This window comes from Bombus bifarius, unplaced genomic scaffold (assembly GCF_011952205.1).
Source record: "Bombus bifarius isolate JDL3187 unplaced genomic scaffold, Bbif_JDL3187 scf7180000007978, whole genome shotgun sequence".
Lineage (NCBI taxonomy): Eukaryota > Metazoa > Arthropoda > Insecta > Hymenoptera > Apidae > Bombus > Bombus bifarius.
In genome coordinates, this window is record NW_022884363.1 from 4,345,907 (window position 1) to 4,358,931 (window position 13,025).

The 13,025-nt window shown below is 47.0% G+C and overlaps 2 protein-coding genes across 4 annotated transcripts in view; one reads left to right on the forward strand and one right to left on the reverse strand.

Moving 5' to 3' along the window:
* Nucleotides 1-13,025, reverse strand: part of LOC117204456 (TSC22 domain family protein 1) — a 97,234-nt gene that overhangs the window by 30,303 nt on the left and 53,906 nt on the right. For all 3 annotated transcript variants that reach the window (XM_033441869.1, XM_033441867.1, XM_033441866.1), the window contains exon 2: nucleotides 2,225-2,510. In XM_033441869.1, coding sequence (XP_033297760.1) covers nucleotides 2,225-2,450 — 226 coding nt within the window. In that variant the 5' untranslated portion in view covers nucleotides 2,451-2,510. The remainder of the gene's footprint in view (nucleotides 1-2,224; nucleotides 2,511-13,025) is intronic.
* Nucleotides 5,277-13,025, forward strand: part of LOC117204457 — a 56,922-nt gene continuing 49,173 nt past the window's right edge. Inside the window, exon 1 of the mRNA XM_033441870.1 lies at nucleotides 5,277-5,432. The gene's annotated coding sequence lies outside the window, so the exon portion shown is untranslated. The remainder of the gene's footprint in view (nucleotides 5,433-13,025) is intronic.

Sequence of the window (13,025 nt, forward strand, 5' to 3'; positions counted from 1 at the left end):
CTCGTCTTTCGACTGTGGCGTGCGAGTTTCAATTTCCATGGTATCTCGGACCTTGCGTTTCGCTCGACCGTCCTCGCGCGACCTTTCGTTGGATTTACGAGCGCCCGAGCCGTTCGCCAGTGGTTCGTCAGGCGGCCGCTACGTCGACAGAAGGAGGAATAAATCTTCGCTTTAAAATGAAGCGGGCGACGAAACGCGGCGAGAAAACGAAGCCACCATTCTCCAAGCTAATTGTCGGCTGGCGTAAGCGGTGGAACGACATGCCGGGAGCACAGGCGCCCGAGCGAAACGGGGATGGGGCCGAACGGAGCGCGTCCTCGTTGCACGGTAGGATGCACCGGGCCGCCATTTTCGTGGCGGTACAACAGAGGCGTAATAACTGCTGGAATTCATGGTAATGGCGATAATGCGTGCCTGGAACGATGGGGCCCGCAGGGGCTGAAACAAGGAGGAGGGCGGTTGCGCCGAACAGGCCTCGAACAGAGGTGGGGCACCCTGCCACGATACGAACAGACTTACGTATGTATGTATGTACACTTTGGTTCGCGTACGTGCGAACCAAGGTCCTTCAGGGTAGAGCTGGCTTTCTGATTGGACGAATTCCTCCGACCGAATGTACAGCACGGCCTCCGTCCAAAGAACCTTTTCAATCGAAACCGTTTCTACATCGAGTGTTTAAGCACCGATCGATGCGGTTTTGTTTTTACGTTGTTCAGTTATATGCAATCTTGTCTTTTATTATTCAATTCCGCGTAACCAACCTTGAATTCTTATAACCATCCTTGAAATCGTCCATATCGAATTTGACAGATTCAAATGTTCGCATCTCAAAACCTGGCAGTCTGGAAATACTTTTTTCTATTTCTTTTTATTGTTTCGTTTCGTAGTCTTTTGATACGAATCTCTACGATTACCACCGTGTCAACTAAGTCGAAGAACGAGGAGAGAAAAATAGATCGTGAATACGATCGCTGAAGGGAGAGTCACAGGAGTGGTCGTATCGGACCTCCGATTGGTCGAAACGTCTCAGCCGGATGTGGAGGTCGGGCTAAAGCGAGGGCGAGCTCTTGAATTATCCGTCTTAATTTGTCCGTCACGAGAATTAGCGCGAGTCGAATGAGGGACATGTGGAGAGGGAGCGTGCGAGAGAGCGGTGGAGTGAAGTTTTACAGGCACGAACGCACGCCGGGCCTCCCATGGTGCACCCAACGGTCGACCTTTCACCCCGAGGACCCCATACGCTGGAAGACGTACACCTTGCGTGCTCGTTCCTTTTTTACCTTTTAACCAATTCCGTCCTATCGATTATGACATCGCGAACGCCTTCCAGGTATACGAGACGTTAATGTTCTACGTAGCGTTACACGTACATTAAAAGACTACTCCTCTTCCTTCTTTCCCTCAAATGTACAAGCAGATCGATCGTTCGTTTCATTGATTCTATCGGAAACAAGCGGTAAATGTTATTTAATAGTTTGCTTTAGAGATATACACATTCTAACGTTCTATTACCTAACATTAAATCTTAATAATCTATTTTCCAATGTGTATTGCGACTGTATCGACAGCTGCCTGACCATCGATTTCGAGTATCTTCTTGTAATGAAGTCGCTTCTATTTTCTTATGTAAAAAACGAGCAAGAGAGACCTCAGGATGGAACGTCCGATAATGCCCGTCGTTTTCTTAGTCGGTGTGCATCGTTACATCTCGTAATAAACGTCCGCAAAAATTCATCTAGTCTGATTTTTCTCGAAAATCCTTTAATTACGCGAATGTCGAGAGTCGTACTGGTCACTGGACTCAGAGGATACTTTAGGAGAGACCTTGTTTTTCGATAGAAACTTGGCTTGAAGCATCCTCTAGAAAAACTGTTTACTCGGCAAATACGCCAAAAATACGGTAGAGTATGTACAGAAGGAATAACACGTAGCCCTTGATGTTACCACTATAATACTTTCCTAACCCTTTTCAAGAGAGTTGAAGAGCTGACAAGAGGAAGGCATTCCGAAAGGGACACTGAAAACATCATCTTTCAGAAACGCGTCGTCAAAGCAAAACACTCAGACAAAGGATCTTAATTGGAACCGATGAAAAATCTATAAATTTGATCGAGTAAACGATTCGTCGCGTGTTTGAACGATTACCCACGAATATCTGGAATATCAGTATCGTTGGAATGGAGCGCGTGAAGGGTGGAAATAAGATTGTGCCGGTGGCACTTACCGAGAGTGCCGTCGAGAGAAAAGGAATGCCTGTTGTTCCTCCACGCCCACGAACACAAATCACAAGTGGTAAGTCCGTCGGTGGTAACACCCTCCTCGGGTAAATAAGGTGGTCTAGGCGGCGGTGGTACGAAGCTCCCGATCACAGCCCAAAGAGAATCGACGTCGTTGCCGACGCCCGTGTAGTACAGCAGTTCCTCCTCGGCCACACCGGCAAACCAGTCCATGTCGTTTACGCTGGGATGAACCGTGTTGGTGCTTGGTGTGCTCGTACTGACGACCGTCACCTGCAACGTGAACATCCCCATTAAACAATGGATTTTGGTTGAGACGTTTAAAAAAGACTATTATTTCTTTACAGTGAAACGAATCCTTCGAGTATACGTTGGATCCTCCTTTAAACGTTCAGGAAATTGTCGAGTAAAGGATGGTGTAGATACCAAAGAACGACTTTCTTTTAACAGGTTGAAATGGACAAGAAGTTCCGGATAAATACGGTTAATGGAAGCAGCGTGGAAACATTACGCTTCCCAATTGGAAGGATACCTACATCTGTCCAGGAAAGCAGCGAGAGATTGCAGTGAACAGACTGATGATCCTCTTCCGCTCGTGTTTCGTGAATCACCGGCGCAAATAGTGACTAAAAAGTATACCGTTCGGCTGGTCGTTTCGTTTTCTGAACCGACCAGACGAAGAGAGAAAGAGAGAGAGAGAGAAAGAGCGGCACTTTGTGGGGAACGCTCGGTCGTCCTAACTCCTACGACAAACAGTTGAAACGGTGCGGGCGGTCGCAAACAAATCTTTCTCCCTTCGTCTCATCGCTTCCAAGTTCCGAGTTTTACGCGACGGATAAACCTCGGTAAACAGTGACAAAGCGTTCGTACGTTCATCGTCGACCGAATAACTGGGATTGATGAGTCGCGTCCTTAGGAGTGTTTCTTGTAATTGGGGCAGTGCACAAAGGAATGGTGACGATGCACCTTTGGAAATATTCTCATCGTTCCACGGTCTAGCGACGGACTTTAATCACCGAGAGATCTAATGCATCTTCCTTTCATCGATTTTTTTGATGACAAGATTCGAATATGTTCCATTAGGCGTGTAAGCAGTTTCTAGTAACTTCCACGGTGTAACAATATGGCACGTGATTGCTGAGTATTCTTGGGCTGTTATTTTAAACATACCATATTTTTTTTGTAGTTTTTTATATTTTTGTTATTATTGAAATTCCCTTGAATCATTGAAATTTACATTTTTTTCTTGAATGGAAAAGTCTTCCAAGTTGAATGTAAATATTGTAGAAACGCGTTGCTAACAGGGGAATTGCCGAGATGACAGATTATTCCTCGCTGCATACATTTTTTATCTCAGTTTTGGTATAACTTTCGCTAAAAGTACAAAATGGCTTACAACAAGTAATACCGTTCCTTCATGCCTCAATTTATGATCTCGTTATACAACGGAGACTGCTATAACTATCAACATACCTTCGAATTCGTAATGAAAACCGTAACATGATCGAAAAGGTGAAATGCCCTTACGAAGATCACGAATTACGCTATAATCACTGATAACTGGAAGCCACGAGGATTCTACTCGACAAAATGAGCAACTGGCGCATATTACGGGGAAATATCGTGCGGATGATTGTAACGCAAACTCCATTCGATTAATAGAATGAACGTTGTCGTGTTGGTATCTGCGACGAGACTAACCTCCCAGCGAGCACGCTTTAGGGAGGAGCGACTTCGAACAATTTTCTGGTATCGATGCTTACACAAGCCGCGATTACCCCGACGAACGACCATGTGCCACGAGACCGTGGCCGCCTCGAGCAACGAATTTCACACACGATTTCCCTCGACTCGAAGAAATACCACCTTCCACGCCGCGTTTCTTTCAACTACGAGAAATTGAAAGGAGCGTATTTATATTCGTCACAGCCCGAACCTGCCTTCCAGCCACGCGCAATATAATTGCTCGTGATTATTGAAAGAACGAGCCACGAAGGACTAGAATTAAGGATAAATCGTAACAGTAATTTCTATCGTCCTATCGTTCGTTCTAACTTCGTGCACCTTTAAACATCGTTAAATTGATTCCAAGAATTCGGAAATTTCGTGTTCGACCATGTCGTGTCTTTGTATTTCTCGACAATTTGTCGATAGAGCTTGACGAGAAACATTGTTCATGCACGAAATCGAGGTGAGCCTTCGCGAGAATTATATTGTGCTCGTGTTTCAATTAAACGAATTGTATCATGTGGAAGATCGCGTCAATTTTTGCGCCTCCTTTCACGCGGTTTCTCCACAAAAAGAAGTAACGCACAAGGATCGAAACGCCCTGGTGTCCCATGGGCCGGGGTGCTTTTGTGTCGGACGAAGGGGGTCCATGACCGTGATTATGGTTGGGCCTTAGCGTCGATGGGGCCCCGCGGTCGCCGCACAATGGCATGCATTGATCGGCTTAATTACCGTGATATCGGCGTAATTAAAGCCCCGTTGTGTCAAGACCCTTCTCTCGAAGGCGTCGACAAAACCCGTGACTGGACTCCTGGCATCAGGATTTCATCTCCTTCTTCGTCGCACCTCCCTGTTCGCCTGCTTTTTTATTTTCTCTGTTCCGCTTGATTCGAGAGACCGCTCTGTCACTTCCTCGCGCGCCTTGCCGATGCTTTGTTAATAAGCTATTATCCGCACACGGTGACGCGCCTTCGACGAATCGCCGCGTATTCCACGCTTCAGGCGTTTTCAATCACTCTACGTACGAAAAACGCGAACATCCAAGCGTATCTAAATAGACGTGCCAGTAAAATTCCAATGATCCTCGTTCCAAAACCTTGATCATCCGTTACTGATCTCTGAGAACAGTAGGTATTACGAAGATCGAGGTAAGCACAATCTGTCAAATTTAATTTTAACTTACACCGTGTATGATGGAGTACAGAACAATAGAATATCGTCGTATACCACTTTTCCAAGAGATCAAGTCGCGTTGGTTTAAACGAGTTACAAAATTTATCGTGTTTTTATAATTTCAAGAGCCCGCGTCAAGTTTGTGTGTTCGAAGAAATTCACACCGTTACGTAACGCCGTTCACGCGATTAATTCGAGTAGGAAGCTGAGCAAGAACGGTGTAAACGAGACAACTAACCAAATCGTGCGAGATCCAGCAGGAGTTTGACAGGAATCGTGAGCAGCCTGAACTCGGTGAGTGAACACAGCGGTTCGCTGTAGTATGTATATACGGTTACGTTAACAAATCGTGATGAAGTCAGCTTAGAGCACGATGCTTGTCGCGCTACGGTCAATTAACTCGTTCGGAAAAAGGTCTCCTCGTGAGAGAAATTGATTGATTTGCGATTCTCCGCTATAAACGTAACGAGCAGACCGAAAGCCTCGGTGTGCCACGAGAGGAGCCCGTGGCTTTTCGATCTCCTCTCAGTTGGCTCGTTACGTTCGAACGGGACGTATCGTTATAATTACGAGGCGTTGGCGTTTACGAGCGAGAGAATGATGCTTCGTACCTGTTAACCTGAACGTTCTCTTCGCCGCGTCATTCGTTCCTGTGCTCCGCGAGCGTCGCCTCGTTAAAAGATTCGTTAACTTCGCGCCAACCGATCTTGTTTATCGTATTATTCCGCTATGAATTTTAAATCGTGGTCATAAAGAAGCTCTAGCTTGCTCAGAAAATTTCATTGTTACAGAACCTTGACTCGGACTCGAAGGTTTTCTGCTGGCACAGAGGATTCATTCTCTGCGTCGTAAAACAAACACGCGCTAGAAAAAGAGACAGTTCCTCTCAGCGGGACAAAGGGACGAATTCTCTCGTAAAATCGGAACGAATCTTTCCCACTGTCGACGGAACGCGTCAGCCCTTTTCCCGAAACCCCGACTCCCCCACTTGGAACGGAACGGCACGAATTCCTTGGTCTCGGCTCGAATCCATCTTAGAGAATTACACGTTGGAATTCGCGCCCTCTTTCCGTCGACTGCGTCGGTCTCTGTGTTTCGTCGGCTGCCGCGCTGTCCATTTGCAATTCTGACACACTTCGCGGCGCGGCTATAGAAGCGATCGTCCCTGTATCGGCCTCTTCGACGAGGCCGCAGAGGAATCTGTCCGCAGTTTGAAGGAGGAAGGTGCCGCGAGTGGCGGTAGCGTTGGAATACCAAACGATTCCCGGAAACCGCTTCCACCTCACCCCCGGTTTCGCAGCCGGTCTTCCTCCTCTTCAATTTCGTCCTTCTCGTGTCGCGCGTTCGTTCGTTCCTTGGCTCGTTCTCGTTGGTCCGCTCGTGTCCTCGTGGTCATTTTCGTTGTCGTCGAAGAAGGCCTCCCCATGCCTCCGAGTTTTCGGGCGCGATACAGAGAGACGCGTGGAGAGGGGGCTGGACTGTTCGTGGCCAGCTTTAAGGGGTCGTTAAGAATGGGTTCGAGGGCCAGGGCCGTATATAACGGATAATTGACAGCCGTTCTCGAGACCGCCGTTTACTTTGCATGGACATTGAATCCGCGCGGCAACGCCGGACGAATGGACGGGCGGACGGACGAGCGGACGGATGGACGAAACGAGACGAGAAAGCATCGACGTGGGACCACGAAATTCGAACGCGAGGGAGACCGGCCGCAGATACGAGGATGCTGTTAAGGGAACGGGCTAAGGGAGGTGCGGTGTAAAGGCAAATGCTCGGGCTGGTCAACCTCGTAAATTCTTCAATTTCGATGCTCGAAAAGGCACAAACGCGGCCGTGTTATGCTACTCTTCCTCCCGTAACCGCGACCACGAGCACGGATTCGGTTTAATTGCCGACCGCTGGGAAAACGTATCGATCCCGCTTGTGCCGGCGTTGAAGTCTCCGCCGTTGCAATCTCTTCTGGCGCTCCGATTGCAATTGAAATACGAAACGAATATTTTTTATTATTAGCATACCTTTTTCTCTTGTCTAACATGTATATGTGTAATAGTTTATGTGACGTAATATCATTATTATTGATTCGAAATTACACGTACCAGGGCAGTGACACGTACAGTACTTAGAAACAGGATTTAAACGGTACAAGAAAGGTCGGTGAATACGCGTGTCATGTGATATTATCCGGGGATCCGTTCCACGCCACATTCCTGAACGACATAATAACAATGTACAGTTAGACGAATGACAAGTAGAGCAGTCGCGATGCCCGTGAAAGTGCGCTCTTCTTCGTCGAGTTATGCCGCAAATTACGATCTCCCGCTGGTTTGTCGTGCGCGACCCCACGCGTACCCTGATGTACGTACTGCCACGCAACTCTCTCGCATTAAGAAAGTTGATGAAGTCTTTCGTACACGTTTCAAACGACCACTTTTTCCCTGTATCGCGTTTCTCACCGTTACGATCATGGCAATCTGTACGACGAGGGAATTTTTTTCTCGACTGTCTCGTTCTCGACTCTCGTTCAACGTGAACTATCGGGCGTGAAGCTACTTAAGGGAAAACAGATGTTCGAACAATTCCGTGTGACTTTAATCGCATCGTATCGCGTGAATCGGGTGGTGACACAATCGGACGGTGATGAACACAGGAGAATCTAGCGTTTAACGCGCAAGAGGGTGAGAGCGAATAAATTTTGATACTCCGCAGGACACCTACGCTCGCCTCGCATTTTAAAACACAGAGACAAATAAAGGGGAAGAAATGGGGAAACAAACGGACAGGAATGGAGGGACACGCAATGTACCGAAATATGCATTTCACTATGGTGTCTGTGGGCTGGACGATATGTTAGCGAGATTGGTATCAGCCGGGAGCAATGGGAACGATTCCGCGAAAGCAGGTTGCCCGGTCCAAAGTGACTTGTCAAAAGATTCCCGACCGCGCTCCCTCTCTTTCCAAGAGTCAGGTAATCGATCGTGTGGTTTCAGGCAACGATTTTTCTGTTCCTCGACCCTGGTACCTGTGGTTTCTCCTTTTCTATTTGTCGCCCCGACCTTCCTTTCTCCGACGAATCGTGGACTTGTCAACTCGTTTGGCTTACACCGGCTCGATGATCGAGATAAAATCCAGTGGTGGCTTAGCTACCCATAATGATACCGGTGCAGAACTCGTCGATGGACCAGTCCGATGTCACAATATTGATGTACACGCGGGTGCAATAGTCCTACTTGACCCAATCTCGATCTTTGTCGCGATTCCAACAAGGTGCTGCTGTTCGATGATTCGATTATCAGTTTAAGAGAGACCGACATCGCTCGGAGAATAACGTACGCAACAAATTTTTACTTCTCGTTATCGCAGTGGATTAATTTTGATATCGTTTAACACAATAATGAAAATTACTCGAAGAATATCACCGGAATGGCTGTAAATGATCTTTAGCTTAAATCGCTTCTTACTAAGAGAACGCACCTCACGTGGAACCGGAATAGAATTTATTAATGCTTTTCGTTCGAGCGGGCTTTATTGCCCCGGCGAAAAAACCGGTAGCGTTGCTCGATTTTGCTAAAGTCCAATTACCCCCTGATAACAAAGGCGCGCTTTGCTTGCTGCCAACATAAATTACAAGCCATTTAATTAACCAACGTATTACGAAGAAGAATCGAGCCCGTTAACAAACTTTTGCGTAATGAGTTCGGTCGCTTTTATTGCGACGTACGACAGAAAAAGTACGAGGAAACGGGTAAGAAAGAGATTTTATCGTCGTGGGCGAAAAAATGAAGATCGATCAATTTTTACAACGGTGTATTACCGTTAATTAGTAAACTCCAGCGTGCGTTTCGCATTACTACGTTAATTACTCTTAAGAAAAAACTCGTTTCATTGGAAGAGGCATTTCTCCGTTGCTTGGATAGTGCATCGTCGAAAAGCAACCAAACGCGTTAATAAATTTCGCTGTAACGAGTCAGGTCGCTTTATCAATGTTGGCGAAAAAAACGGGAAACGATCAATTTCTAAGAAAACGCGAACGGCCAACCGGGATGGAAAATTAGTTAACGCGCGATCGACAGGTTATCTTGGTCTCCGTCCTTCTCGTCCTGGTCAAACTTGATGAACGTACCATAACCAGTTCCACAGCGCGGTCTATGAACGATGGAGCGAAGAGAAACGAGAAGAGAATTGGATGAGGAATAGGGAATAGGAAGATGCGGACAATGAAGGAGACGAAGAAGAATAGGGACGAGGAAAGGATGAGTGCAGTGTATAGTAAGCACCGCGACTACTTTGTCCGTCTGTATACGTTGAATCATCCGGTCGGTTTCCTTTCACGAGCCGATGGCAGCCGTTCCCGCATCAAGGCCTGTGGTCTCCTCCGAGCAAGCATAATGACTCAATCCGCGATCCACCTTGCCCCCACCCTCTCTTCCCAACCACCAGGAAAGAGATCTTCGTTTCTCTCTTCTCCCCGTATCTTCCTTCGACTCCGCGCTGTCCTTTCTCTTTCTTCCTCACGCTGATATTATACGTTCGTTCTCTGCGAAACCCGGAGAGGCCAGATTCTCCGGTAGAACCTGCGATTTCTCTCGTCACCGTCTCTTTCTGGACACATTTCGTTGTCTTTGTTACTACGACCGCTCCTTTCATCGTCCTTAAGCCCTCTTCATTTCCTTCGTTCGACTTCCACCATTATGATCATCAACTACTACCGATTTCGCGTCGTTTCTTCTTTTCCGTCCTCCTCTTCTGCTGCCACGATCCCTGGAAGGCAACGTTACCCGACAATGGTCCCCGGGCTGAACGGTGCTAACTCGACCGGCTCGCGTGACGGGCCGCTGTTTGTAATGCTCGACGACCCCTCTTGTGATTATAGCTCATGATCCTCCCGGGCCGGCACAGCTATGACGAGAGAGAAACCAGGCGACGAGATGCGGACGTTCACAAGCCGCACTGGAACGAACCGAGTGGACGCGTAAGGTTGGTGGCTAATTGCCGGCCGACCGTATCATCTCCGCCATTCGGAGAGAAAATCAGAGATTGCCCGGCTGTTAGCGTCGAGGTCCCACTTTCGACCCTCTCCTTTCGTATCCGATATTACGGCTTCGAACAAAACCGCTCGAGGATATCTCAGAACTTCATGTAAAAGTGAACCTCGTTGGCAGGAGAGCCTCTCTTATAAATTGATAGTTTATCGGCCCCGATAGGGATACTAGAACGTCACGGAAGCGATTAGCCGGTTCATGGGAAATTTCGTCGGAATGCCATTCGAATTTTTCACGGTGGCTCCATAGATTAAAAGATACAAAGTGCGCCGTTTATTGGAAGCTTGTACGTATCACGCGGGGCTTCAGGTACACAATTTATTACTAGGAAACGCAATGATCCAGCGACCCGTGGTGAGGAATCCGAATAGCGATTACCATACGGCACCGTAGAGCCCGCTTATTCTGCGGTCGTACGCGGGATCGCCACCGTGTGTCCTACGAGCGTTGCGTGAAATAAGAATCATTACTTAGCCATCAAAGTAAATGTTCGACTCCGAGGATGTTCAAAGGTTTCTCATAAGACAGGAAACTAATGCGCCCATGAGGTTAAAGACGGGCGTGAATCGAACGATTCGAGAGTCAGCTTGGATTATAGATTGCGTTTCCTACGATTCGAAAAGGCACCAAGTTCAGCGTTTTCTGTAAATCTTACTTAATGGCTTCGTGTATTAATCGCGAAGAGACTGGGGTACACAGAAACTCACTTATCACTTTATGTCCTAGCTCTTCCATATTATTATTTTATAAATGGATATTCGTTCAAAGTTCCCTGGTGCGCAACTACGACTTGATCCCTGAAATAACATTTTTCTAATCACAGGTTCGTTAACTTTTCTTGAATGCCGGTGCTCGAACAACGTTCAACGTTCTACGAAACTCGACGAATCAGGATCACAATGATCGCTTAATTGAGCGCGAGATTTCGTAGTATCGCTGGAGGAGTAGCACCGGCGGTCAAATTTCCCGTCGATAAGAATTCTGTGTTTCAACGTTGACAGTGGAACAGCTCCGAATGATTCGGCACTTCTGTCAAGGGGGAATGTGGTTCCGAACCGGTCCACGCGCCACCTTTTCGAATTGCGCTTGCCACTCGAATACTTTGTACCGGGTGTTCTACCCGAGTTCATTATCGGAATAAATTTCTGTCGACATCGTAGCTCTTTGAAAACCTCCGAATCGCTGATCGACTTGAATCTGTTCACGTCTTGTCTAGTCAAACTCGTTGAGTCGTGTCCGTACCTCTATCTATCTATTAAGCATTCTTGTTCGTCGCTACTGAAATTAATTCTGGTTGAAGTTTTAACGATTGCTCCAGTAACAGATATACAGCAATCTCACAGAAATTAATTTTAAGATTGTCCTTCATCATTAAGAAAGGTATGTAATCTGCTGTAATGTAGCTGAGATTCTAGTCAGACACTGTGATGAAAGAGACAGGCGCCAAGTATTTTCGTAGACCTCGGTCTCAGAATCAATTTCCATCGTATAGAAAAATATGAAGTTCTCAAATCTACCCCTTCAGCATCCATGAAAGTTCAAACGTCGAACTTATCCGGTCTTCAAAGATGACTATTGTTCTCTCACGAATTCCGATCGACGCGCAAGGAGTGATAATATAATCGGTCGACAGCGGTCGGAGATGGATCAATTACCACGAGAGTATTCGCTGGAAGCCGACCGCTAAACGACATCTGTATCCCGGTTCGTAGCCGGGTCCGCGTAATAATGGATCGGCGGTATTATTATGATTTCAATGGTGTGGCCCACCGATGCAAATCTAGATCGTGCAGCGGGCCTCGTTATCGGGCACACCGATCAGTACGGTGATTGATTCTTCGGTATTCATGCGGATCGGCGGACTGCGATATCATCGTCGTCATGGTGGAACCGGCGCAATGCCATAGCGAAAGAGACACGTTGGTGCTGCGATACCAGAGATACACTAGGGCTCCCCCTGAAAACCGTGTTCACTTCCGATCGACGTCACGATCGACCGAAAGCTACCGACCTAACTACCAGTCGGCTTGCGCGTCCACCGTGGATAGCTTTCAGTCTCTCGACATCGTGTTTAGTCGAGTGAAACGTCATTTTTCTGTCTCCATCGTTCGTAGAATGGAGAAAGAGAAGGATCGTGGCCGATGTCGTTTGCACGTCGTTCGATCGTCGAACAGGAGAAATTGATCTGTGAAATATGGCTTCTACCATAACCACTGGGCCGGGCAAATTTTAATCAAGATTTCGGTTCGATGAAATTATCGCTACCGCGAAAGGAAAGGTGTCACAGGAGTTTCGCGACGTTGATGCATGGATCGTTTAGTATCTTGCCGTGCGAACATTATGCCATCACTTGCAACACCCTGCAGTATAGAGGGATAGCGTCATGCAATAATGTCGAACCGATGACACACCGATAAATACCTCGTCGTTGGCATCGTTGTCTAGGTCTCCGTGCCGATATCTGTCGTTTCGCGGTTGTAATTTGTTGCCCTCCGGCGATTCAGAGCTTTACGTAACGCTTAATAGTATGTAGGAGGTATTAGCTGTGTAACTATGAGATCGGAACGTGACTTGTCGATAAGTTGTTAACGGAAGCTTGATCTCGTTGTATAAGAGCAATAAAGGAACGATAATAGAAGAATTTGCGACAATTGAGAAGGCAAAGAAGAAGGAAGTCTCGAAGATATTAAAACGGGAAGCCTACTTTGTATTTCTAGAGTATGACCTGGAGAGCGCAATTGGAACCTTGTGGTTTACATTTCTTGCCGATTATTTCTATCGTATCTCAACATTATGGACGTCGAGATAAAAGTTGCATTACCATTGGTTGGAATTGCAACAGCTATAG